This window comes from Sparassis crispa (genome assembly GCF_003851025.1).
Source record: "Sparassis crispa DNA, contig_000015F, whole genome shotgun sequence".
NCBI classification, from domain to species: Eukaryota; Fungi; Basidiomycota; class Agaricomycetes; order Polyporales; family Sparassidaceae; genus Sparassis; species Sparassis crispa.
In genome coordinates this window covers 529,519-552,485 of record NW_020939762.1, presented here as the reverse complement: position 1 = coordinate 552,485, position 22,967 = coordinate 529,519, and the positions used below count along the sequence as shown (strand labels likewise).

General features: G+C 53.7%; 7 protein-coding genes across 7 annotated transcripts; 2 read left to right on the top strand and 5 right to left on the bottom strand.

Annotated features, from left to right (window-relative positions):
- Positions 1–1,218: 1,218 nt before the first annotated feature.
- On the bottom strand, positions 1,219–4,381 carry SCP_1601940 (hypothetical protein; the record flags this gene model as incomplete). Its single annotated transcript, XM_027764644.1, has 3 exons — positions 1,219–3,211; positions 3,270–3,986; positions 4,101–4,381. The coding sequence occupies 3 exons, from the start codon at positions 4,379–4,381 to the stop codon at positions 1,219–1,221; spliced, it is 2,991 nt and encodes a 996-aa protein (XP_027620445.1).
- A 5,194-nt stretch (positions 4,382–9,575) lies between these two features.
- On the top strand, positions 9,576–11,314 carry SCP_1601930 (hypothetical protein; the record flags this gene model as incomplete). The annotated part of the gene is made up of 2 exons (XM_027764643.1): positions 9,576–11,237; positions 11,294–11,314. The coding sequence occupies 2 exons, from the start codon at positions 9,576–9,578 to the stop codon at positions 11,312–11,314; spliced, it is 1,683 nt and encodes a 560-aa protein (XP_027620444.1).
- Positions 11,315–11,686: 372 nt separating this feature from the next.
- On the top strand, positions 11,687–17,234 carry SCP_1601920 (hypothetical protein; the record flags this gene model as incomplete). The annotated part of the gene is made up of 11 exons (XM_027764642.1): positions 11,687–12,295; positions 12,344–14,914; positions 14,971–15,296; positions 15,352–15,634; positions 15,688–15,834; positions 15,888–15,960; positions 16,012–16,157; positions 16,211–16,647; positions 16,708–16,878; positions 16,936–17,061; positions 17,120–17,234. The coding sequence occupies 11 exons, from the start codon at positions 11,687–11,689 to the stop codon at positions 17,232–17,234; spliced, it is 5,004 nt and encodes a 1,667-aa protein (XP_027620443.1).
- Positions 17,235–17,348: 114 nt separating this feature from the next.
- On the bottom strand, positions 17,349–18,479 carry SCP_1601910 (putative CDP-alcohol phosphatidyltransferase class-I family protein; the record flags this gene model as incomplete). Its single annotated transcript, XM_027764641.1, has 6 exons — positions 17,349–17,448; positions 17,505–17,599; positions 17,650–17,718; positions 17,777–17,862; positions 17,920–18,046; positions 18,102–18,479. 6 exons carry the CDS (start codon positions 18,477–18,479, stop codon positions 17,349–17,351), a joined length of 855 nt encoding a protein of 284 aa, XP_027620442.1.
- A 790-nt stretch (positions 18,480–19,269) lies between these two features.
- On the bottom strand, positions 19,270–20,321 carry SCP_1601900 (predicted protein; the record flags this gene model as incomplete). Its single annotated transcript, XM_027764640.1, has 2 exons — positions 19,270–19,290; positions 19,362–20,321. 2 exons carry the CDS (start codon positions 20,319–20,321, stop codon positions 19,270–19,272), a joined length of 981 nt encoding a protein of 326 aa, XP_027620441.1.
- Positions 20,322–20,560: 239 nt separating this feature from the next.
- Positions 20,561–21,444, bottom strand: SCP_1601890 (hypothetical protein; the record flags this gene model as incomplete). The annotated part of the gene is made up of 3 exons (XM_027764639.1): positions 20,561–20,577; positions 20,639–21,286; positions 21,348–21,444. 3 exons carry the CDS (start codon positions 21,442–21,444, stop codon positions 20,561–20,563), a joined length of 762 nt encoding a protein of 253 aa, XP_027620440.1.
- Positions 21,445–21,627: 183 nt separating this feature from the next.
- On the bottom strand, positions 21,628–22,653 carry SCP_1601880 (predicted protein; the record flags this gene model as incomplete). Its single annotated transcript, XM_027764638.1, has 2 exons — positions 21,628–21,648; positions 21,709–22,653. The coding sequence occupies 2 exons, from the start codon at positions 22,651–22,653 to the stop codon at positions 21,628–21,630; spliced, it is 966 nt and encodes a 321-aa protein (XP_027620439.1).
- Between the last annotated feature and the right edge of the window lie 314 nt (positions 22,654–22,967).

Below are 22,967 nucleotides of genomic sequence, written 5' to 3'. Positions count from 1 at the left end.
ACCACATGGGGCTAGATCTCCTTGCGGGGAGCAATAAATCCATCTGTGGTGCGTGACCAATGCCCATCCGGGGCAAATTACAGCGGTGGGCGGAGAGCTGCAGTTCCTGTCCTGAATAATACTTGTGAGGGAGAGAGGCACGCCGGGTCATGCGGGGAAGCTACGTTACGTTGCTGCCAAACTCAGTCCGCAAGTCACCAGGTGCAGTCTGTGCGGGGCTTGTAATTAACATGTAACACTGCGTGGTGTCCGGAGACAGTGCCCCGGTGCTTCGCAGAGCACCGCACAGCCTTCGCGGACAAGGGCGAAGTCATCAGACGCGGGGTATTCGAGTTGCACACGTCTTCCTTTGTCCGAGATGGGGAAAGAGAGGATGGATCAGCGGTACGCCGTCTATCGTCGTCGCGAAACTTGGTACTGAGATGCTCGGAACTTCCGAACGAGGGGTCCTCTCGTGCACGAAGAATACGATGTACGTTGGTCTCTTACCCACAGCCCAAACTTCGATTCATGGGTGGTACTGCGGCCCAACTTAGACGATTGTGTACCTCTTGCAGTCCGGGGCCCACTATCTCGAGCCCCTGCTCGCACATTTCACACGAAATGGAATGTCTGGCGAGATGCACTCGTACATCTATAGACAAGGAAAAAACTATCTACAAAAACACGCATGCAACCACGCGCGAAAACCGCAGCAGCAGCGCGAACATACAAACACCACTAAAAGTGCAGAGATATCAATACGGCATTACGCCAGAGCGGGGAGTACCACACCGCCGCCAGGCACCATATGTACAAAGCCCATGAGTCTCCAACGCCGACGAGGAGAGAGCACGGAAAGGAACAGAACACGCAGCGCAGCGCGAAAACAAGACGAGTCAATTAAGTTCACAGTGTAAGTATAGTTCGATGCGATGCTAGGACCACCACAACACGCTTACGATGCAACGATGCACGAGCCTGTACTGTAACTTGCCGCTGGGAGGAGCCGGAGCCGAGCCGCGGTGAATAATGCATATGAGAATAACTTGACGACGACGATGCGCGAGGGAGACGAGAAGGGGGAGGGGAAGGCGAAGCGGAGAACGAAGACGGAACAGGTGGGGAACAGCGGCCCCGTGAGTAACGTACGAGGGAAGGGGGAAGGGGGGAGGGTGTGAGGGGTAGGCTTAGGTAGTACAAGAGGACAAAATCAGAGGAAGGCGAAGGCGGGGAATATCATGATGAGGCGGCGTTCCATATTGCGCCAAGGAAGCCTCTCGCAGAGGTCACCATCTCAACTGCACGGCTCACCAGCGTGCCAGGCTGCTCGTGGTGGTCCAGCGACGCATGTGCAGCCCGGTCTTTGCCAGGACTTGAACGCGCCGCAGACTTCTGTTCCGCCTGCGGTTGTCGCTCTGGGTGGGGATCCATAGGTCGCCGCAGTTGTGGCGGTTGTGACACGCGGTCGGGTACATCAGGCAAAGCACGGTGCAAAGCAGAGACGGGCGAGTTGGCGGGTGTCGGCTGCCGCGAGCGCTGTTCCTCCTCTTCGGGTATCGGCGACGGTAATGCTATCGAGGGTATGCTAGACTGGCCGTGGACGATGCGAACGCGCAGTCGATTCTGCACGATATCGCTCTCGCCCTGAGGCGCAGGGGCCACGGTCGAGGTGCTGGCGGTCGAGGAGCCTGATATGGACGAGGGCGGCGACGACGCCAATGCCACGCTCTCGAGTGGCACATCCGAGAGAACGGGCGAGTACGCGTGCTCGTCCGCCGTTCGTATCGGCGATCCGAGCAGACTCGGCGGGCTCGCGCTCCCACCTATTCGTCTCCCGCCACGGTCACGTCCCCGCTCCTCGTCGCTCTTCTTACTCGCCCGCTTAGCATCGCGCTCGCGCCCTCTCGAGTAGGGCATCCCAATGCCCAATCCGGACCCTGTAGGCGAGATGCTCCCCAGCGGCGAATTCGTGCCCCGGCTAGACCGAGAGCCCGAGCGTTCGCAGTCGGAGAAGGACGACGTCCGCGTGAGCGAGCGGCCCCGCGAGTCCGAGCGCGAGTCGCTGGAGCGCGAATAGCTGCTCGAGCCCGTCGTCGTCGACCCGCTCACAGACGAACACACAGGAAGGCGCCCCCGACATGACCCGACGTCGGGCGGCGAGAGCAGCGCGGGGTCTGTTACCTGCGGAGAGAACGATATGAACGGATGCGAGGTGCCGATACGTGGCACGGGCACCGCCTGGGCGGGCGTATGCACGAACGTCGGCGAACCACTCTCGTCCCCCCGTGGTGGCAATGGCGGCTGGTAGGGCTGCACAGCCGGGTACTCGAACGACGGGCTGCTTTCCCGCGAGCGCTCGCTGCGCTCCTCCGCGGCGCCTGTGGCTGCGTTCACGACCACGACCGGTGTCTCCGGGCTGTGGCTCGGCGAAATTTGGCCACTACTCCGTCCGTTCGTGACGCTCGCCGCGCCACCTTCCGCGTACCGCGTCACACCCTCCGCACCCTCGTCCTGCGCCTGCGAGACGCTGCCTCTACTCCGCCCGCCCTTCCGCGAGAGCTCAGACCACTCCGTGAAGCCCTCGCCGTCCGAATCACCGAAATAATCGAACACATCCTCCACCACGGCGTCGCTCTGCGGCAAATCTGAGATCGGCTTGGGAAACATCCTGGGATGTCCCGGGGTAGCGTAATCGGGGTGAGGCGACGTCGGGTAGCGTGGCGGGGGGAGGACGGCGACGCTGGGTATTGGCGGGGATTCGGCTAGGGGAGAGCTGGAATGAGGGGAATGCGTGCCGACGCTGAAATACGACTCTCGATGGTGATACACGTCCTCGCTGGGCGTCGACGGGACGCTGTACCCGTTGTGCGTCGAGGGCACGTACACGAGCTCGACGTCCTTCGAGGGCGCAGTGACGCGGTCGGACACCAGATCGTCAGCGTCGCTGGTGGTCTTCAGGAGCGTCGGCGCGATGGGCGCGATGGTGACGCGGTCGCCCGCGGTTGAGGACCTACGCGAAAGCGCCGGGCGTAACCGGCGCGAGAGGCTCCCGGTCGACGAGTTCAGACGCTGGAGCTCTGAAGACGAGCGGGAGCGGGATGAAGACGTGCGCATTTCCAGCACGTCGTCGTCGTCATCATCGTCCGAGTCTGAATTGGAAGCGGGCTGATTAGGCAGATAAAACGACGAGGGCTCCTCATCGTAGCCCTGTTCCGAGTCCTCTTCGTACCTATGTGGATAGGATATTTCAGTGTAGCTCGATCCCAGAAGATAAGGAAGACACTGACCCGTCGTCGTCGTCGCTGGCAACGCGGGAAAGACGGCTGCTGCTATTGCCGGAGCGCTTGACCTTCGGCTTCTCGATGGAAATGCATTGCTCGACGAACGTGTTGAACGAAATATGCCGCTTCTTGTTCGGCTCCGAGCCCCCGCTGAAGTCCTGGTCGCTCCCGGTGGAGATCGACCGCTCGCTCGACGTCCCTTCGGCCGTCGACGCGAACGTGACCGAGTGCGGGGAGTGCGGGGAATGCGGCGACTCCTCCGCAATGATCCGTGGCGGCGAGTCCTTGCGGAACGGCCGGCCGCGCGAGCTGATGTGCGTATCGCTCTTCGTGTGCAACAGCAACCGTCGCTGCCGCCCGTGCTCAGAGTCGTCCTCGGGCGCACGGTCCGACTCCTCCCCGTGCACATGCTCCGGAACCTCTTCCTCGTCGGTGTCGCCCTGGCTGAAAAAAGGGCTGTTCGGGAGCGACAGCAGCTGGCTGATGCTCCGTCGCTTCAAAATCGGCTTCTTCGGGTTCGATGATGGCGCCGATACGGTCGATGTCAGTGGCGGGCGGGTCTTGAGGTTGCGTGGGGAAAGTTCATGGCGGCTTGTGATTTCGTCGAAGCTCGTCTTGCGTTCTCGAGGGCGGAGCGTTTGCTCAGAGGTATGTGACGACGGCGTCCAGTCCGTACCTACGTGCAGAGGACCGTATAGCCATGTCACGTCCGAGTCTTTCAGCCTGTCAGAGAATCGTGAGTAATAGGAGAGAAACCGATCGGAGCGCCGCAAGATAACGCGGATAGGCCTCTCCGTGCGCAACGGGAGAGAAACGACGACAGAGGAGAATGCTCACCAATTGAGAGTCTCGGGACTGATGGTCTTGAGTTTATTCCTCTGCTTCCACCAGGTGCGCCAGCTGGCGTTCTCCAGCCTCATCCCGTTCGCGATGGCGTTCTTCTGGCGAGTCATGCTGCGCCAGGAGCGCCAGACGTCTTCTTCGCGCCATTCGTGGGATAGATAGTCGACCTGGCCGTCTGGGACAGGAGAAAAAGAGGAGTCGTCGGGAGCGGCGGAGTGGGTAACAGAGATGAGAAGCACGGGAAGGTAGCTCATGAGTGTAGCTGGTACAGGCATGACGATGTCGGTGCAAAGAAAGGAGAATGCTCCGGACACGGTGGTGTTGATGCAAAGAAAGCAGAATACTCCAGATGCGGTGGTGTTGATACAAGAGAGGATGACGGCGCCGAAGACGGAGCGAGCGGTCTGATGATGAACCCAAACAAGACGCTGAGGGTACAATAAAAAGAAAAGAGCCGGCGATGTGGCTGGAAGCCTAGCTCGTCCTCAGGAGTGCAGCAGGGAGAGAGCGCTGCAGACTATGTCGAAACGGACATGGGTGTCTGAGAAAAGATGGTGTGTGGGGAGCATGCAGGGCGCGCCCCGCTCTCTCCCGAACGCGGTTCTCCGGTCCAGCCACGTGCCCCCGCCCTCTCCAGCCCGGTCCGCCCGTTTATCCTGCGCCTTTTTTTTCTCCAAATGGCTGCCCCGGAACTCGTCCAGCATGCGCTCGAGATATTTCCTAGGTCGTCCCCGATTTTTTTCTCCTTCTCGACACTGGAGCTGCTCTAGCTCTCCAGACTCAGCGGGCCGGTGCGGCCCCCAGTTATGCCGAAGTCCATACGACCGCAGCGCCGTGCTACAGTAAACACACATGGACACGCCCCAGACAGTTGACGTTGCGGCAGCAACAGGAACATACCTTCATCCGTGATCTCTGGATCCTCGCCTCAGCGGATCATGCATCTTCAGCAATCGTACAAGCTGCATGACCACCTCCAGCACGGAACTCTCCATTTTCCGTCACAATTTCTCCCTCAGCAATTCACTCCAGCATTCCTGCCCATCGGCTTCGCCGACAGTCACACAAGGATGTTCGCTACCTCGTCGATGCCATCATCACCTGGTCTCAGCCTTCCCAGTGCCTAACATTCTCGGAACTTCCCACCATCTCAATGCGTCGACTGAATCTCGCAAGTTCCACGGCGACGATGGACGGTGTTCCGCTAATCCGCCCTCATTTTTCCCCTCTCGGACAAAGGAAGACGTGTTACCCGCGTCCGATGACTTTGCGCTATAATAGCACGAACAACCGTGAAACACCATCTCCAAGACACCGCGCTGTGCAACCACCGCAGAGCCGGCCGCCCCCAGCGATGACTTTGACAGCAGCAGCCCTTCCCAGCATTTCAATGTGTCCACTGAATCTCGCAAGTTCCGCGGCGACAACCGACGGTGTATGCTATTCCCCCCTCTCGGACAAAGGAAGACGTGTTTCCCCACGTCCGATGACTTCGCCCGTCTGCGAAGCTATGATGGCACGAAGTACTGTGAAACACCATCTCCAGGACACCGCGTTGTGCAGTCACCGCCGTGCCCAGTGATGATTTTGACAGCAACGTAATGCAGCAGCCTCACATGACCCCACCTCCCTTCCCCACACTAACTATTTGGGACGCCAACAGCAGCTTTGCCCACCGCAATTTGCCCCAGACGGGCAGGATTTATTGGAGAGCTAGGCCTACTGATCTACACAAAGACTTGCAAAACACCCCCAGTTTGCGAAATTTTTAGCTCCGCAAGTTTCAGCCAGAATGTCTTCGGGATTGGTAAGCATATGCTATAGTATGTTTTGTACAAGAATATGAACTTTATTTTATTTCAGTTTGATCCCGAGGTCCTCTGTTGTTGAAGACCTTTCAGTGTTAAGCATACCTCTGCGCAGTGCAATGCAAAACCTTTTTATAGGTGTATGCACTTTATACATTTTATGAATACATTCAGCAGGATTGAGAACTCCTGCACTAATTGGGCTGAATATTTAGTGTTCTGTATGTTAGGAAAGCTTAAGATTACAGCTCAGATCTTTAGAGTGCTCCTCAAAAGAGGGATCTTTAAATCAGGTCATTTTCAGGTGCTTATGTTGAGCCTCCAAATCTTGCATTTTTGCTATGTGTTCTCTTTCACTGCGAAATATTTTATAATTAGAGTGTTCAAGTAAACTGACACAATATTGAAAGATATGCCCAATTTTTGTATAGGCAAATTGGTGGTGAGAGAATGAGTTATGCTGATTTCATATGGATGTGTACTTGCAAAACTACTGGAATACATCATTCTGAGCCTGTCATGTTCACGATGCAACTGTCACACAAGTCAGCACAATGTAATCTTCATTCTGGAGGCCTGAGAAGCACAGACTGTGACAATAGTGTCCCACTAATAATTACATTTAGAATAGCCAAGGGGAATGTTGCAGATAAAATCATGCATGTTATAACCTTCAGATCCATGTGAAAGAGATCAGATAGTGTATGACAGTTACTTCATTCAAAAAATAAATCTTGTGCACACTTTTTTTGTCACCACACACTTTTGAACTTCAGTACTTAAGCAGCTGTCGAAACCTTCAGTCTGGAATGTCTGACACTCTTCTCATTATTTGTCGGGCATGTCAATGTTGCTGCAAAGACCACCTGCCCTTGCTGCACAATGTTTTCAAAGCTTTATATGTTATGCATAATGGTGACCTCCCCCTTAGAGGATGGTTTCCTTATGTTTGGTAGTATACATGTGTTTTTATTACTTTAATACTATCATTCAAATCAGAAAAGTGAGAAAAAGTCCAAGAAACTATTCATAAAATCCACCTCACTGAGTGCACTGAGCACAACAGTGTCGAGAGTGTCCTGCTCATTGTGGATGGCAGTAGGCATGAAGTTGGATAAATCTAATTTGAATGCCAAGAAATTGCTGAGCACTAAATGATCATATTCCTTATTAGGAGATTTCCTCAGAGAATTTCTCTGAAAAGTGCACATGGAACATATTTTGTGTGCAGGAGACTTACTGGCAGTCATTTGCATCAGTCATGACACATTATTTATTCCAGCCAGATACCTGCCTAACATGGTATGCCCAGATGATGCAACTCCTCAGCCACTTATGTCTGGCACTGTCTGTGTGGGCCGCAGTGTCAGATGGAGAGTAAAAATGAAAGAGGCACAAGATGTCTTCTGCAATGGGTGAGGTTCAGCCCATTTTTGACTGCCTCAAATGTGCAGAGGCCAGTGAGTATAGAAGGGAGCAGCTTTTGGCCTACCACCCTGCATACCATATTAGGCATATATTTCGCCAGAACAACAGTGCGTCGCTCATCAGCGACCACAGTTTCATATGCAAATGACTGTACATTTCGTGTGTGGTGATGTGTTTTCCCTGCCAAAAATTGAGTGTGCAGGGGATTTATTTTTTGTACAAAGTGACTGTCATAATACACTGCAGTTCCTCCATGCACACATGACCCAGTGAGCCTTCTTCCCCCACACTAACTATTCGAGATAACAACAGCAGCTTGCCGCACACAGCTACAATTTGCCCTGGATGGGTATTTGCCATGCACCAGAGATGGATTTATTGGTCCCGCGAGAAGAGCCAGTGTTATGCCTTGAGCGTGTCCCGGAGTCTCTCCGCCTGCAGCGCGACCGTCGCAAACATCATTCCTCCGAGCTAGAGCGCTCAGGCTCGAACCACCTGCGCCGCTGCGCGACCACAGCGCGCTGATCAACGAGTGTGGCGCATTTGGAAATTGGAATACTACAGCATCGGGGGATGCCGCAGTGAAAATCACGCGCATCGGTGACTTCCAGATCCAGATCAGATAGTCGGCCTTAAATCAGGCTTGGCCACCGGTGCCTCCATCGAACGCCTTCTATGACTATCTTCGCTATCGGATAGCTGTAGAGAGCAGCACATACAGTAGAAAGTTTGACAAAACTTTTGTCTCGACCTTGAAATCACTCCCCGACCACACATGACCATGACGGTACGTATGGAATATCGATCGCTGCCATGCGCAAAACATGCAGACGTCAGCTGTGCGAGACTCAGGCAAACTTGCAATTGAAGTGCCAGCCCTGGACCCTCTTCGTAATCGCAGTCCGCCATGCCCGCTCGAAAGGTATAATCTCGCAACAGGCTGTGGCGTCCAGCCTCCAGACCAGCCCATATGTAATGCGCATGACGAAGTCAGGCGTCTTACAGGGTACACACCGCGCCAGCCACGTAGCTTGCGAGCGACGCTGTGATCAGCTCTCCTTCCTACGGTCGTGTCCGAGTCCTGCTGGCTCAAGTATCCTTGTTCGTGCAGGTGAATGCACAACCAGGCGAGCGAGTTGCTCAGTCCAGAACTGCCAACTTTCCGCGGCCTCGGGGAAACCTCGCAGGCCTGTACGAATGATTTGCCTTGCTGCAGAGTTAGGACTTTGCTGTCCAGGTGCTGGGCGCGGATTCAGGTCGAAGCACAAGGTATGTAGGTCCTATCGTGAGCGCCAATCGTCAGTGCTTCGCACCGTTGTATTTCTTCTCTGAGTTTCTTGGCCTGGAAATGTCTATCTACGCGTGCACGGGGCACAGATCCATTGTGTGCCTGTGTGCGCGGGGTCGAGTCGTGTTATCTCCCTGTAGGCTGGACATTGGAGATTTGGATGCTGTTACTGGTGCCTTGGATTCTCGACCTTTTCCACCGCGATTTGTCTCATGACGCGTTGCTCACGCTGCCTGCTTGCCTGGCGTGAATCGTACTAGGGATTTCCGTCCGCCTCTGGAATTTGGAGATGTGATGGAGTCTGGAGTTCCTTCACGTTCCTTCGGGAGTACTAATATCCAATTCTGGCAATATTTGTGCTGCGATGAGTCGTACCTTTTGATGCGGACGATGGCTGAACTCACCACCAAATGTACCCCGGGACGTAAATATCGTCCACACCACCCGTTTTGCATAATGCGGGAATCCTACCTTATCGTTGTTTTGTATTGATGAGTGCGTAGCATCACGTCTCTGCACCAAACCCTTCGTCGAGATTCTTCGCAAGCATGTTGTGCGATTCATTGTCTGAATTTATGATGCAGCCATTGGAATGAGCGGGGTGAGGCAGAATGGTGTAGACACACAAGATATTTCATTTATTGAAGAACTTAACACCCTTTGGCTTTGCAAACCGTCAAGGCGTAGACATCCTCCGCAATGCCGAGTCGGCGTATGCCCTTCCTAAGGCAGAAGTAAAGGAGCAAGCGATGCCAACTGGGCTGCCGGACTATGTATAACTAGGGTATGAGGGGGTGCTGTTCAACGTTCATCTTCGGCAGTTAACGTGTCGAACCTACCCTTAGATAACAGCGACGTGACGTCACTGTGACCCTCACCGTGAATGGCCCCTATAGCAGGCTCTCTACCACCATCAGACCAATCTTCAATTGTCCGAGTTCAACAATGCTTACTGCAGAGATTCCTCCGTTCAAAAAGCCAGCTAAGCGAGCGAAGCTCACGGCCGACACCAACGTTTCTGCGACGATGCTTGCGACGGACACCGATGCCCCCTATCCCTTCGACAAGCCCAACGCCGACACGATCCTGCGCACATCTGACAGAGTGAAGTTCCGCGTCCGCAACGCCATCCTCGCCGAGGCGTCGGTGTTCTTCGAGGGCATGTTCAGCTGCCCGCAGCCGCCCGACTCGCAGCAGTGCGATGGGCTGCCCGTTGTCGATGTCGCGGAGGACAGCAAGACGCTCGACGCACTCCTGCGGTTTTGCTACCCCTTCGACCCGCCCGAGCTCGCGACGCTCGACGAGCTCGTGCCCGTGCTCCGCGCCGCTCTCAAGTATGTGATGGATCCGTTTATGGTGTCCCTCCGCAAGCAGCTGGTCGCGGTGGCGGAGAAGGAGCCAATGGGCGTGTACATGATCGCGTACGAGTTGGGGTTCAAGGCTGAAATGCTGGCCGCCGAGAAGTATCTGCAGGATGAGTGGTGCAACACATATTATCCTGGATTGGAGGAGATGCCGGTGGAGGTGTACTTCAAACTCCTGAAGGCCTCCCTCGCTGGGGAGCCCTCAGAACCTGAACAGCCGCCGAGTTCATTTAGGTCATCCAAACTTCGGAAAAAATCCGCCAAGAAATCAGGGAGGCCGGAGGAGCACCGGGAGACACCCGCAGAAAAACCAGACAACAGGTTCCACGATTGCGGGCTGATAAATCCATCGGAGCACAAGACGACCGCTGCTGAGTACCCGTTCGATTTGAGCGACGCAGACGCTGTTCTGTGCACTTCGGACGCGGTAGAATTTTGCGTCCATACTTCAATATTGAGTATCGCATCTCCAGTTTTCCGGCACATGTTCACAGGAACAGAGAAAGATGTGATGTATACGAAGCACGAGCCAAGCTCACGCCGGCCAACTGGCATGATTGTTGTCACAGAAGACAGTAGAACGTTAACGGCGCTCCTCAGATTTTGCTACCCCGTCGAAGATCAGGAAGTAGAAGACCTCGAATGGGCGGGAGTGCTCCTGCGTGTGGCAAAAAAATACCAGATGGCTACCGCAATGAAACGGCTTCGAGAGATATTTGCGAAATTTGCTCAAGAACGACCATTGCGCGCGTACGCCATCGCTTGTGTGCACCAGTGGGACCTGGAAGGGAAACAAGCGGCGCGTGTTGTGTTGCGCGTCCGGATCAAGGACCATTCTGCGGAGGATCTCAAAGGCATATCAGCAGGGACATATCATCGCCTTTTGAAGTACCACAAGGACTGCGCAAAGGCTGCAAGCAGTAAAGTGGAAGAGGACCTAAATGGCGGAAAACTCGACCGTGCATTTATGCAAACCCGAAACATCATTTGTTGCAATTGTGGTCACCGAGCTCAAACAGAGAATTATCGCGCGTACATCGGGTGCTGGTGGCGTGGGTACGTCCGTCGCGTCGCGTTGGAGCTGGAGGAGAAACCAGACGGAGAAACGGCCAAGGATGCCAAGCTGCTGGGGCCTGCCATTGCCGATGCACAGACTTGTATAATATGCGAGCCCAGTACTTTTCAAGACCTCTGGAATTGCAGTGTAGGACTGGCAAGCAAGATTGACTACGTGGTGTCCAGAGTATGTTGTTTGCTGTATATCAATGGGGGTCCTAAAACTTGGTGTTTACTTCACAGGTATCAATCGAAATCAGATGACAGTAGTGTAAGGCCCGCATGAGGCGAAGTTTCCTAAGTTCAATAAGTCCTTTACTGTACCTTGGATATCCAGTTGTGGATGATGATTCAAGGATTCAAGTTTGAGATCCTTGCCCGGCCCGTTGGCAAAGTTATGGGCGCCTGTTTGGTGACAGCATCACGTGATATGTTCAAGCGCGGCGCTTTGGCCCTTTCTCCAGCGAAACATTCTCATGGTTATACAGACTTTGCTCTGAAATCCTCAGAAACGTATTTGTTTCGGAAGGAAGACTTGCTGATTGAAAGAAGTGCCCGCGCTGTACTGTTGTGGTATGTGGCATATCTTGTAGCAACAATTTCATTGATTTGATCTACACCAGAAAATTCACTGCGATGGCTGCAATGCTCGAGACCCCCTCGCGCGTCTGGCGCCGCATCCAGGCAGTGGAGGGAAAAGACATGCCGTCCTTACCATCTCTACCCGGCTTCGAAGATTCTGCCGAACAACCGTCGGAATCTAACGAGACCACGAACGATGACATGGATCTCTCCTTGCCGATACATTCCACCCCTGCTTTGTCTAACCATACCGCTACTTCCACTATCAAAGCTCCGTCAAGTGCGTCGAGTACGGCCCGCTTCGCTCACTCTATTGCGTCGCGCTCGTCCAAGTCTGCGTTGTCTGCCTCACGTGGCAGTGCCGTCCAACCTGTAGTCCAAGATAGCTTCGACGTGAGCTCCATTCCCAGCCTTCCCGATGCCCACTCCCATGATAAAGGTGACTCGGATATCCGGACTAGCGACCAGGAGACAGAGAGCTCTGTCCAGGGTAGCTATGTTCCCCAGACGATCGCAGACGATATCGGCGGTGATATAGACGTAGACATGGACATCTCTGACGCTTTGGAATCCGTCAGTCGCCCTAATTCCCCGGCGATGGACGATGCCGTCACACCGAGCAAGAAGTACGACTACTCCGTGAGTCTGCGCACAGAGGCGAAGGTATGTACTTCCGCCTATACCGCACAGCCTTATTGACTATGGATTCAGCCATCCCCGTTCGACAAGATGCGACACGTAGCGATTCGCCGACCACTGTCGCGCACGCGCACGCGCACACCGTCACTCACTCACACGACCCCTTCCTCGTCGTCGTCGTCTTCGCACTCGACACCACAGAGCAACCATTCAATCTCGTATGTCCGGTCCGCCGCAGCTTCACCTCTCTCGCCATTCGCAGTACCGCTTCCCCGATCGGTCACCGCTTCTCCTGCTCCGGTGATACAAGTCGAAGACGAGACGCATGAGGCGGAATCCGTGGCAGAGATCGAGAACACTTATGAACCGACTGAGGTGCTCAATCCAGAGGAGGTCAGCGAGCAGGGTCAAGACGATCACAGGGAACCAACATTCTCATCGGACGAAGCCCCCACGCAGACTGAAGATCACAGTATGCGCGGTATGCAAACACCTATGCCGATGTCCACTGCGATGTCTTCACCCGCACCGTCAGCAATGTTCACCCCAACACCAGTCTTCCATGCACGTCCCCGAGCACGGTTTGCGCCTCTCTCATCAGTCACGCCGCAGCCCAAGCCGCTGCAGGCACCTGATGAGCACGAAGAAGAGCTCAGCGAAGTCACCGAAGATCACGAACACGAAGACCTAGCGACGCCGTATGCGGCGCACAAACGTTCCTTCCTGCTGTCGGTCATCAACTCCACCGCCCGCCCGCGTATGAAATACCCTACTCCGCACCCTCACCGCATAGCAGACAGACAGCAGTCGCAATTGCAGATGACGCCCAGCGTAAACCTGCGGTCTGCTTTCGCGGGGGCAACGCCTCGCTCCCAGCTTGGGCCAAGGCTCTCCCACCCTCTCGCGCACGCATGGGCACCATCCGAGTCTGAGTCCGCCTCAGGCTCAGAGGCGGGCTCAGTCGCACAGTCCGACTCGCCCCCTGGCGCTCAGTCCCCGTACGACCCCGCAGTGGATCGCGCGTCGTTCGTCTCCACCGCGTCCTCGCACGATCTGACTACTTACGCGCGAGCGAACGCGTCATTTGATCCTGTCATGGGCCTCGGTGAGCGTGGACACGGAGTGGGCCGATTTAACGCGGTGAAACTGAACAACTACATGTACGGGCTGAACCGGCGGTTGCAGGAGGAGAACGAGACGCTCGTGATTCGGCTAAAGGAGTACGAGGAGAAGTATGGTCCTGCGGCAGAAGGTGAGAGGTCTCCTGCCGCACAAGAGCCACCGAGACGTAGGTCAAGCGGAGGTGGAAGGCGGGTCAGTGCGGGACCCGGCATTGGACTCGGAGACGTAGCGGAGGACGAAGAAGAGAAAGCTGCACTGGAGGAGGTAGTGGAAGAACTGAAGGAAGAGCTGGAGCAGTGCAAGCGAGAGAAGGAGCAGGCAGAAGCGGCGCTCTTGGTCGAGCAAGGAGAGAGGGCCAAGGACAAGGACAGATATAGGGACCGGATGGGCGAAGTGGAACGGGGAGTTGAGCGGATCGTGCAAGAACTCGAGCTAAAGGCCGAGGAGGCGCAACAGGCGGTGAAAAGGACGGAAGAAGACAAGATGCAAGCTGTCAAAGAGGTGGAGAAACAGATGGCCGTCAGGGTGGTGGAGAAGGAAGTGCTTGCGGAACGGCTCAGAAAAGCGGAAGATGCGCTGCGAAGCGGCAAGGACCTTGGTGCAGAGCTGAATGTCTCCAACGAACGTGTCGCGCAAGTTATGGGCGACCTCAAGAACGCCAACGTACAGATCAGGGAGCTGGAGGACGAAGTCATGAAAGCCGACGAGCGGATGGATGTACTTGAGAAGGAGCTGCAGGAGGAGAGGCGCGTTGCGTCAGGTCTCGAGGACGAGCTACAAGCCAAGTCGGATGAGCTTGCCCATACCCAGCGGCGAATTCGGACTCTTGAGGAGGACATCCAGAAGGCCCAGGATGCGTTGCGCGATTCCAAGACTTATGTGTCAAAGCTCGATGCAGATGCAAGCGCTGCAATTGCGCGTGCAGAAAGTCTCCAAGAAGAACTGGCCGTCGCAGAGGACAAGGTCGCATACATGGCTTCGGACGCCGAGCAGGACAAGGATGAAATAGACCGGCTCGCTAATGAAGCTGACAAGGCATCGGAGTTGGCACGCCAGATGGAAGAAGCCTTGGAAGCGGCTGAAAGCAAGATGTTGGCCGATGAACAGGAGGTGATCGCCCTCAAAGCCAAAGTCAACACTCTCGAGCGCGCCATGGAACGCGAGCAAGAGAGGTCCAGGTCCCAAGTCGGTCCATCCCACAGTGAAGTCGCAAGAGATGTGCAAGCCGAAATTGATGCCTTGGAAGAAGAGCTCGACGACGCCCACAAAGAGATTGCACGCTTAAATACCATAGTGAGCCAGTCTCCATCGCGCAAAGCTATAGAGAAGGCAAAGGACGCCCGAATAGAGATGCTTGAGAAGGAGAATGAAGACCTTCTGGATAGGATCAAATCGCTCAGGACAAACGCATTTTCCAGTACTCCCGGCAGAAGCAACGGCAGTGGCATCTCCCCCATGCATCGTCAGATCCTTGCGATGTCTATGAAGAGCCCCAAGACCCCGGGAGGGCCTCTACGAGACGTAGGTGTTATATTCCCAATGTCATTAGGCCGCACCTGACATTTCATGTTATGTAGCTTTCTTGGCTTCAGACCACTATTCATGATCCGACAGTATCCCCATTGGTACAAGAGATTGCCCGGTTGCAGCAGGAACTGGACCGCGCCAACGAAAGCATTGACGACAAGCTCGACAGACTCGAGGATGCCGGCATGGGTGTCGTGGGTCTTACGAAACAACTTGAAGACGCGCGTACAAAGATCGTTGCTCTTGAGGACGAGATAGCTCGGTTGTCCCGGAAAGAAGATCGGCGTTACCACCGGCTTCAGAGGGCACGATGCAGGAAGTGTCGTACAAAGTTTCACCTTCATGACTTGGCTTCTCCGGCGGATGGCGACGAAAGGTAACGGCTTGGCATTGTCAATTGCAAATTCTTCTCACTCACAGATGCACGACAGCTCCATGTTTGACGCATCAGATATGAGCCTTGCGACGGAGCCGCCCACACCGCCCACAAAGACGAGTGAAGCTCTTCGTGCAAGTCTCCAGACGGTGAACGCCCAGCTCGCATCCATGAAGAAAGCATGGGATCAAGAGAAGCGTAAACTTCTCGGGGAAAAAGCTGTTCTCCAGGACGCAGCAAAAAGACTGAACCTGGAGGTGCGTGAAGCAAAGAATGAGATCCAGAGGTTTGCTGAGACAGAGCGAGCTGGAGAGAAAGCTCGAGCAGATATCAAATCGGTCCGTTGAATGTTCTCCTGTTCTCCTTTTAGGATGCCTAACTGTTCCTCCAGGAGCTCAACAAAGCTAAACGCGTGATAGACGACCTCGAGACAGATCTGAAGACTGAGCGTGCGCGTCTCAGAAGCCTGACAACAGAGCAATCTCGTGCACAGCGAGAAAAGGACGAAGTTGCAATACAACTTCGGCGTACGGAGTCTGTAAGTAGCCTCTTATAGAGGGTTTCGCACCCGCTCACCAGCAAGCGGACCAGGATATGGCTGAGGTCAAACAGCACCTGCACCGCGTCAAGCAGGAAAACCAAGAGCTAGAGGGAGAGTTGCGAAGTACGTTCCAATCACCACCTCGGAAATTGTCATAAGTTCACACTTCATCAGCGACCGTAAACGCCGAACAGCAGGCTCGTCGATTAGAGCTGCGAGTTGCTGAAAACGCGGACACCATCGAGCAACTACGTCAAGAGCGTTCCCTGCTGTCGACCAATTACAAGGACCTCCAACGCCGCTACGGCCAAGTTTCAGAGGTGAGTTCTCACGCTGGTTCCACCACATATTGGAAGCGATGAATCGACCGCAGAACATGAACAAACTTCGCGACGAGTACACGGCTTCTCAAACTTCGCATAACAATCGGCGTCATCAGCTCGACTTGCACCTCCTCGAAGTAGAGGATCTTCGCCGTGCCTTGTCCGATCAGACGGAAGAGCTTCACCGAGCCGAGTCAGAGAAGAACCGCATCGCAGCCGAGAAGAGCGACTTTGCAAACAACGTTGCCGTACTGGAGACTGACCTACAACGCGTGCGGAAGGATGCGGAGGCCTTCGGCCGAGACCTCAAGCTGCTGCGTGCCCAGAAGGATCGGCTGGAAGAAGAGCGGAAGCAGCAAGACGCTAAGTCAGAGAGGTCGCATAAACAATCTCAGACGCAAATCCGCGTGCTCAAGGATGAGCTCGACAGCCAGCGTGAGAAGGTAAGAGCAATTACGAAGCAACTCAAAACCCATCTGTGCGCTGCGTGAGTGCTGCGTTCTGTATGTCGAGTAACGATGACTGACCGGCACACCTCGATCTCTAGAGACGATAATCAGCTCGCCGCGATACGGATACAGCACAACAAGGAGTGTAAGGGCCTGATCGTGCAAATTCGCTACCTTAAAGCCAAGTTCGTTCGCGAATCCACCCTACGATGTGATCTCGGATACCAGAAGCGATATTTGCTTGCGCTCTTAGCACGGCTACAACGAAAGTGAGCTCATTCACGCGCCTTACATTGTACATTGCGACCTTCTAAAGTTCGGTTCAGCGAGGAGAAAATTTTGTCCGCCATTTCCAAAATCGGGTACCCTGCTGCTGATCCTCCATCACCGGTAACAAGAAAACGGACCTTGAAGGGTGTCGTCCGAGCTGTTGTGTTCATCATGCGTTCGAAGTACGTTCACTCGCCTTCCATCCTCCGATGATTTTCTGAATTTGAGCTCGCCTTGCAGACACGCAAGTAATTCATGGAGAGAACAGTGTGCGTCGAGAGAGGCCATCACGGCGGCGTTAGAAGAAGTGCGGCAACACAGGACTGTCAAACCCTTGAGAACGAATAATTTATGACATAATCTTGCATAATCTTGCTCGTCTGTATTTCGTATTAGAGCTGATGTATCTGTATTTGTACGGTTTTTGGTATGCGTTACGGTTCAGGATCTCTATGACTCGTGGGCGCGGTCATGGCGGAGGTTTGCGCTTTGCGGATAGGATGCGTACGGCGTCTTTTGTGAAGAGGTAGGAGGCTCCACTCCATATGGTAGTCGTCGCGACGATCCACCTTAGCAAGGATGTTTCCTGTGTCAGTTGATTGGAAGAGGAGGAGCATGAACTCACTGTAATGCCTGCAACGCAAAGCCGAGGTCGAGCGGGGACAGCAAGGGGCTGATAGTTGTGACACCCATCAAAAGTAATTGTAATGCAGTGTTGATCTGACGACCTCAAGAAATAATGGACTGCCTAGCATGCTGGACATACGAACCTTGCTTATTACTGTAGGATGCACTTCAGCCGAGGGTATGGAGAAATCCCAGTACCGACTCCATGTTTTCTGAGTTCAGGAGAAATAGATACATTAAAATTAAGCCTGAAAAGTATGGACTGCTTACTGGATGCGGCAGCGAAGTGTAGCGGATATAAAAGGCGGACAAACTCAGCAGAACATCACGGCCGAGGATGATGACCGCTAAAGGCACTGCCGCGCACACGTGTAAGGGTTCACATGTTGGTAAGAGGTGTGCACACCACTCACCTGGGAGGAGACCCCTCATGCTAAGTGTCACGGTCAGAGTAGTCATGAGGGTCTTGTCAGCGGCAGGATCCAGGATGGTGCCCAGGACAGTGCCCATGTTGAAACGGCGAGCAAGGAAGCCATCGACCTTCGGAAGCAAACTCAAGAAATGGACCTCCAAGCGAGCAAGTATAAAAGCAGACCAGATCAGTCACACCGGCATAGGCCAGGAGAGCAGTCGCAAGGTGGAAGTTGTCGTGCACGATCGACCAGCCGAGCACGGGACATGCAAGAATACGCGATACCGTTAGTAGATTCGGCCAGGTGTAGATGTTTTCCCTAAGCAAAGTTCTTCGAACGAATTGTGCCGGCTTGTCGCTGTCCGAGGACGCGGGAGGGCGTTGTGCGGAGAAATGTCGAACGGTGTACCGCACCAACGGCTTGGATAAAGAGTGAGGACACCGGCATCGTCGTGCCCGCCAGTGTGAATGTGAATATGTAGGGAATTGTAAGCCGCTGAGATCGCCGCGTAGACTCTGATACGATGAATATCGGGATGGTATGGAAAGTCGGGCAAACATGGTCAGAGATATATACGCCGACTCCGAGTCAACGCCGAGCCGAACTGAACGCCACTGAAACACCACGTGCACATGTATCACCTGACCGTTCACCGCGAGTCGACTCGCGACAGTCAAGGATGATTCAACGATATTCCCTCGATCCTGTCGGATCTGAATATTCACTGGTAAGACCCGGTGAACTCGCTGATTGAGGTGTGATTCCAAGGGAGATAGATACTGCCGTGAAATGTGCTGAGGCAATTATCTGCATTCTCGTGGCATGCGATGTGTCCTCATGTCGTACTAACGGGGCGAACACTAATAGATAGGATACATCATTACTCTGCATGAGAATAAGAGAGATCCAGTGGGTCCTCCGGGCTCGTACAGTCATTCGTCAAATAAGTAACTTCTAAAAGCTGGTAGCAGAAATAGTCCGTCTGGGGTGCCCCTCATTTGCATCGAGCATACTTCGCACGAAACATGTCCTTAATTCATTGTCCTGACCAGATGTGACACGATCGACCAACGAGGACACATAAGAATAGGCGACGTCCTCAGATTTAGGTAGGCACCGTACACAGGGAGCCGTCGAATGGTTTCTCACACCAACTCGGCTGGGGCGGAGAGTGGTGGCACTGCGATGACTGTAGCAATTTGGAGATTACAACTCACTAAAAATGAGTACGATGAACGACAGGATTGCACGGAAAGTCTTGCAGACTGTAAGATTTTATTTCTCACCCAACGCTTCGCTACCAAGTCATTTATCACGCCGTACCGACCCAGCTGCCGAACACGCACTTTCCTATTTAATCTCCAGTGCTACCTATCGAGGACATGAGCACAGAAATCAATATTGGAAAATATCCACAGAGACTAACGGTATAACGTTCTTACCTTAGAAGTAACTCTGTCCACCTCTGCCACAAGTAAGTCCATGAATCTCCTCAGTTTTACATGAGCGGTGACACGACAACTAGTACAGGCTGCGGCGTCCTGTAAGGCTTGATCCATTAAACCAGTTGTATACAGCATCTTCCCACATGGAGTGGCCTCCAACACGCACGCCATGCGATGCACATGCTGCCACCACCACATTTTCGGATATCCTGATGTTCTTCGGCCTCCCCCGAACGTCACGGTAACATCAACCCCGGCTTTAGCACACGGTCCGTTGTGGCAGGAAAACCACGGCCAATCTTCGCTTGGCAACCATCTCATTTCCGAGGATACCAGCCCCTTGGCTTCCTTGCCGCATCTTCTGCGGTAGTCCAGGAGTCGGTGATATACACCGCCCGAAATTTCCTCGAGCTCCGGCACGTACATGACGGGAGCCTGACATGCCAGAAAATGCTTTGCCGCCTCTCTCGCTTCCTTCTCGAAGCTGAGCTGGATCGCGACTGCATACACTTGGAGTGGTATCTCCTGAGCAAGACTATGGAGTCGCTCCCTGAGTACTTCCATAGTTTCATCCATAGCATACTTGGTTACTGATGTCAGAAGACGTCGTAGTTCCGATAAATCGGTTATGACTGGATTCCGCAGGGGATAGCAAATGCGCAAGAGGCAGTCGATTGTCCTGCTATCCTCGGTAATATGGACTACCGCGAGACCATCCTTGTAATCAGCTTCTGAGCCATCGGCCTCGATGCGCGTCACCTCCCCTACACTGAGGGATGGCTGAGGCAGAGCGAACATGGTGTCGAAGAACGTAGATGTCTCGGCAAGGATGGCTTTCTTCACGCGGAAATCGACGCGGTCGGACGAACGTAGAATTATGTCTGCCGTAGGTTTATCAAACGGTGGAGATGCATTGGTAACCTGGGGGGCGGGCGGTTCAAGCTGATTGTCTGTCATCGTCAGCATTCCTGCCACCGAAATGATCAAGTTGATCGTAATTTATACTCGTTGGCGCAACTTAGAGATACTCACTGGCGAGGTAGGCTCACTGATGAGGGTGCGATACCAAGGGAGATAGACGTCAGGAGTCACAGGGGCTTCTGTGGTTTTGCACGCGGTAAACATGTGGCGCTGGATCCACATTGTGGATCCAGCGTGAAGTATATACTTATGTCGCAGAATCTCCCGGTTATCGCTCAAAATCTTGCAAAAGCTGGTAGCAGAAATACGTCAGTTCGTTGTTAGCAATATTACAGTATAACTCTGTTGCACACCAGCATCAGCAAAAGTCAATTTCCTTATCGCGTCTTGACTCTCTCTAGCAATCTGACTGCAACGTTCGCGGTAAGTGAGAAGTCGGCAATATGCACTGGCAGGTATATTGGCCAGTTCAGGCACATTTTCGAGGACGAACTTGTGGTTGAGGAACCGCCGTGCTGCCTCCCTCGTCTCCTTCTCAAATCTGTATTGGATCGCAAAGGCATAAACTTGAAGAGGCATCGTTTGCGCGAAGGCACACAATGCATCCCTTAGGACTTCCGTAACTTCATCCATCACATACTTCGTCGCCGCGGCCAACAGGGTCCGTAAGGTCATCAAATCGTCTATCGCCGGGTGACGACCTGGATAACAGATGCGTAATAATTTCTCGATGGTGCGGCTGTCTTCTGCCATGGGGATGACTGGGAGCCCGTCTCTGCTTTCCAGTCCACCCTCAGCCTGAGTATCGCCACTCTGGTCATCACCAATGGGAGGTTGGGGCAACGAGAACATCCCTTCGAAAGGGCTAGAAGCCTCAATCAAGATGCTCTTCCGTACGCGAAACTCAACGAGGTCCGCAGAGCGCAGGATAGTATCCGCGGTGGGCTTGTTAAATGGCGAGGGCGCATCGTGAAATGGATGAAAAGAGCTATGTACTTCGTCTACAAGACCATCCTTAGTTACCTGAGCATTTCATCAGCTATACAGAAGCAAAGCATTTACCTGGCTGTGTTGGACTTGCTCGGCTGATAAGTAGAAGTACGATACCAAGGAGACTAGACGCCGAGCAACGATTCGAACGGTTGCCAATGCTGTCCATGCGGCATGCACGCGGCATGGACCTACAACCCCAGCTGCGTGAGCTTACGACTGTAAACATTCTCTGAGAGACAAAATTGTTCATTTCGCGTTCGTTCGTTCTATTCAGATGTCTTTGGGCTGCTATTTCGTCATGCATTACTGACTCTGGTCCTACCACCGAATGTGTAGTTGCATACATCAATCATTTGATCTCTAGCTCCATCTATCGAGGACATGCACACGCAAATCAATATGGGAAGATACAGACGAAAGGTGTTCTTACCTGGGTAACAACTCGATCCACCTCTACAGCAAGTAAATCCATGAATCTCCTCAGTTTTGCAGGAGCAGTGACACGACAACGAGGACAGGCTGCGGCGTCCTGTAAGGCTTGATCCATTAAATCAGTTGCGTACATCTTCCCACATGGAGTGGCCTCCAACACGCACGCCATGCGATGCACATGCTGCCACCACATTTTCGGACGTTTCGATACGTATACCCCGAACGTAACAGCAACCCCAGCTTCAGCACACTGTCCGCTGCAGCAGGAAAACCACGGCCAATCTTCGGCTGGCAACCATCTCATTTCCTCGGATACGAGCCCCTTGGCTTTCTTGCCGCATCTTCTGCGGTAGTCCAAGAGTCGCTGATATGCGCCGCCCGAAATTTCCTCGAGCTCCGGCGCGTACATAACAGGAGCCTGACATGCCAGAAAATGCTTTGCCGCCTCTCTCGCTTCCTTCTCGAAGTTGAGCTGGATCGCGACTGCATACACTTGGAGTGGTATCTCCTGAGCAAGATTATAGAGTCGCTCCCTGAGTATTTCCACAGCTTCATCCATAGCATATTTGGTCGCTGATGTCAAAAGACGTCGTAATTCCGATAAATCGGTTATGACTGGATTCCGCAGGGGGTAGCAAATGCGCAAGAGGCAGTCGATTGTCCTGCTATCCTCGGTAATATGGACTACCGCGAGACCATCCTTGTAATCAGCTTCTGAGCCATCGGCCTCGATGCGCGTCACCTCCCCCACACTGAGGGATGGCTGAGGTAGAGTGAACATGCTCTCAAAGAAGGAAGATGTCTCGGCAAGGATGGCTTTCTTCACGCGGAAATCGACGCGATCGGACGAACGTAGAATTATGTCTGCCGTGGGTTTATCAAACGGTGGAGGCGCATCGGTAACCTGGGGGGTGCGCGGTTGGCCGGATGCCATCGTCTGCATTCCTGCCACTGAAGTGATCAAATTAATCGCAATTTGTACTCGTTGGCACAACTAGAGATACTCACTGGTGATGTAGACTCACTGATGAGGGTGCGATACCAAGGGAGATAGACGCCAGAAGTCACAGGACGCTCTGCAGGCTTCTGTGCCAGTGATTTCGCACGGGGTATATATGTGGATCCACAGCGTGAAGTACGAGACGTACACCATAGAACTGTAATGAGATGGTCTGTACTTTTCTTTCATTATCTCTGCACGAGTATCAGAAGGATCCCGATGACAAGAATCTCCCGGTTCTCGCTCGAAACGGAAAG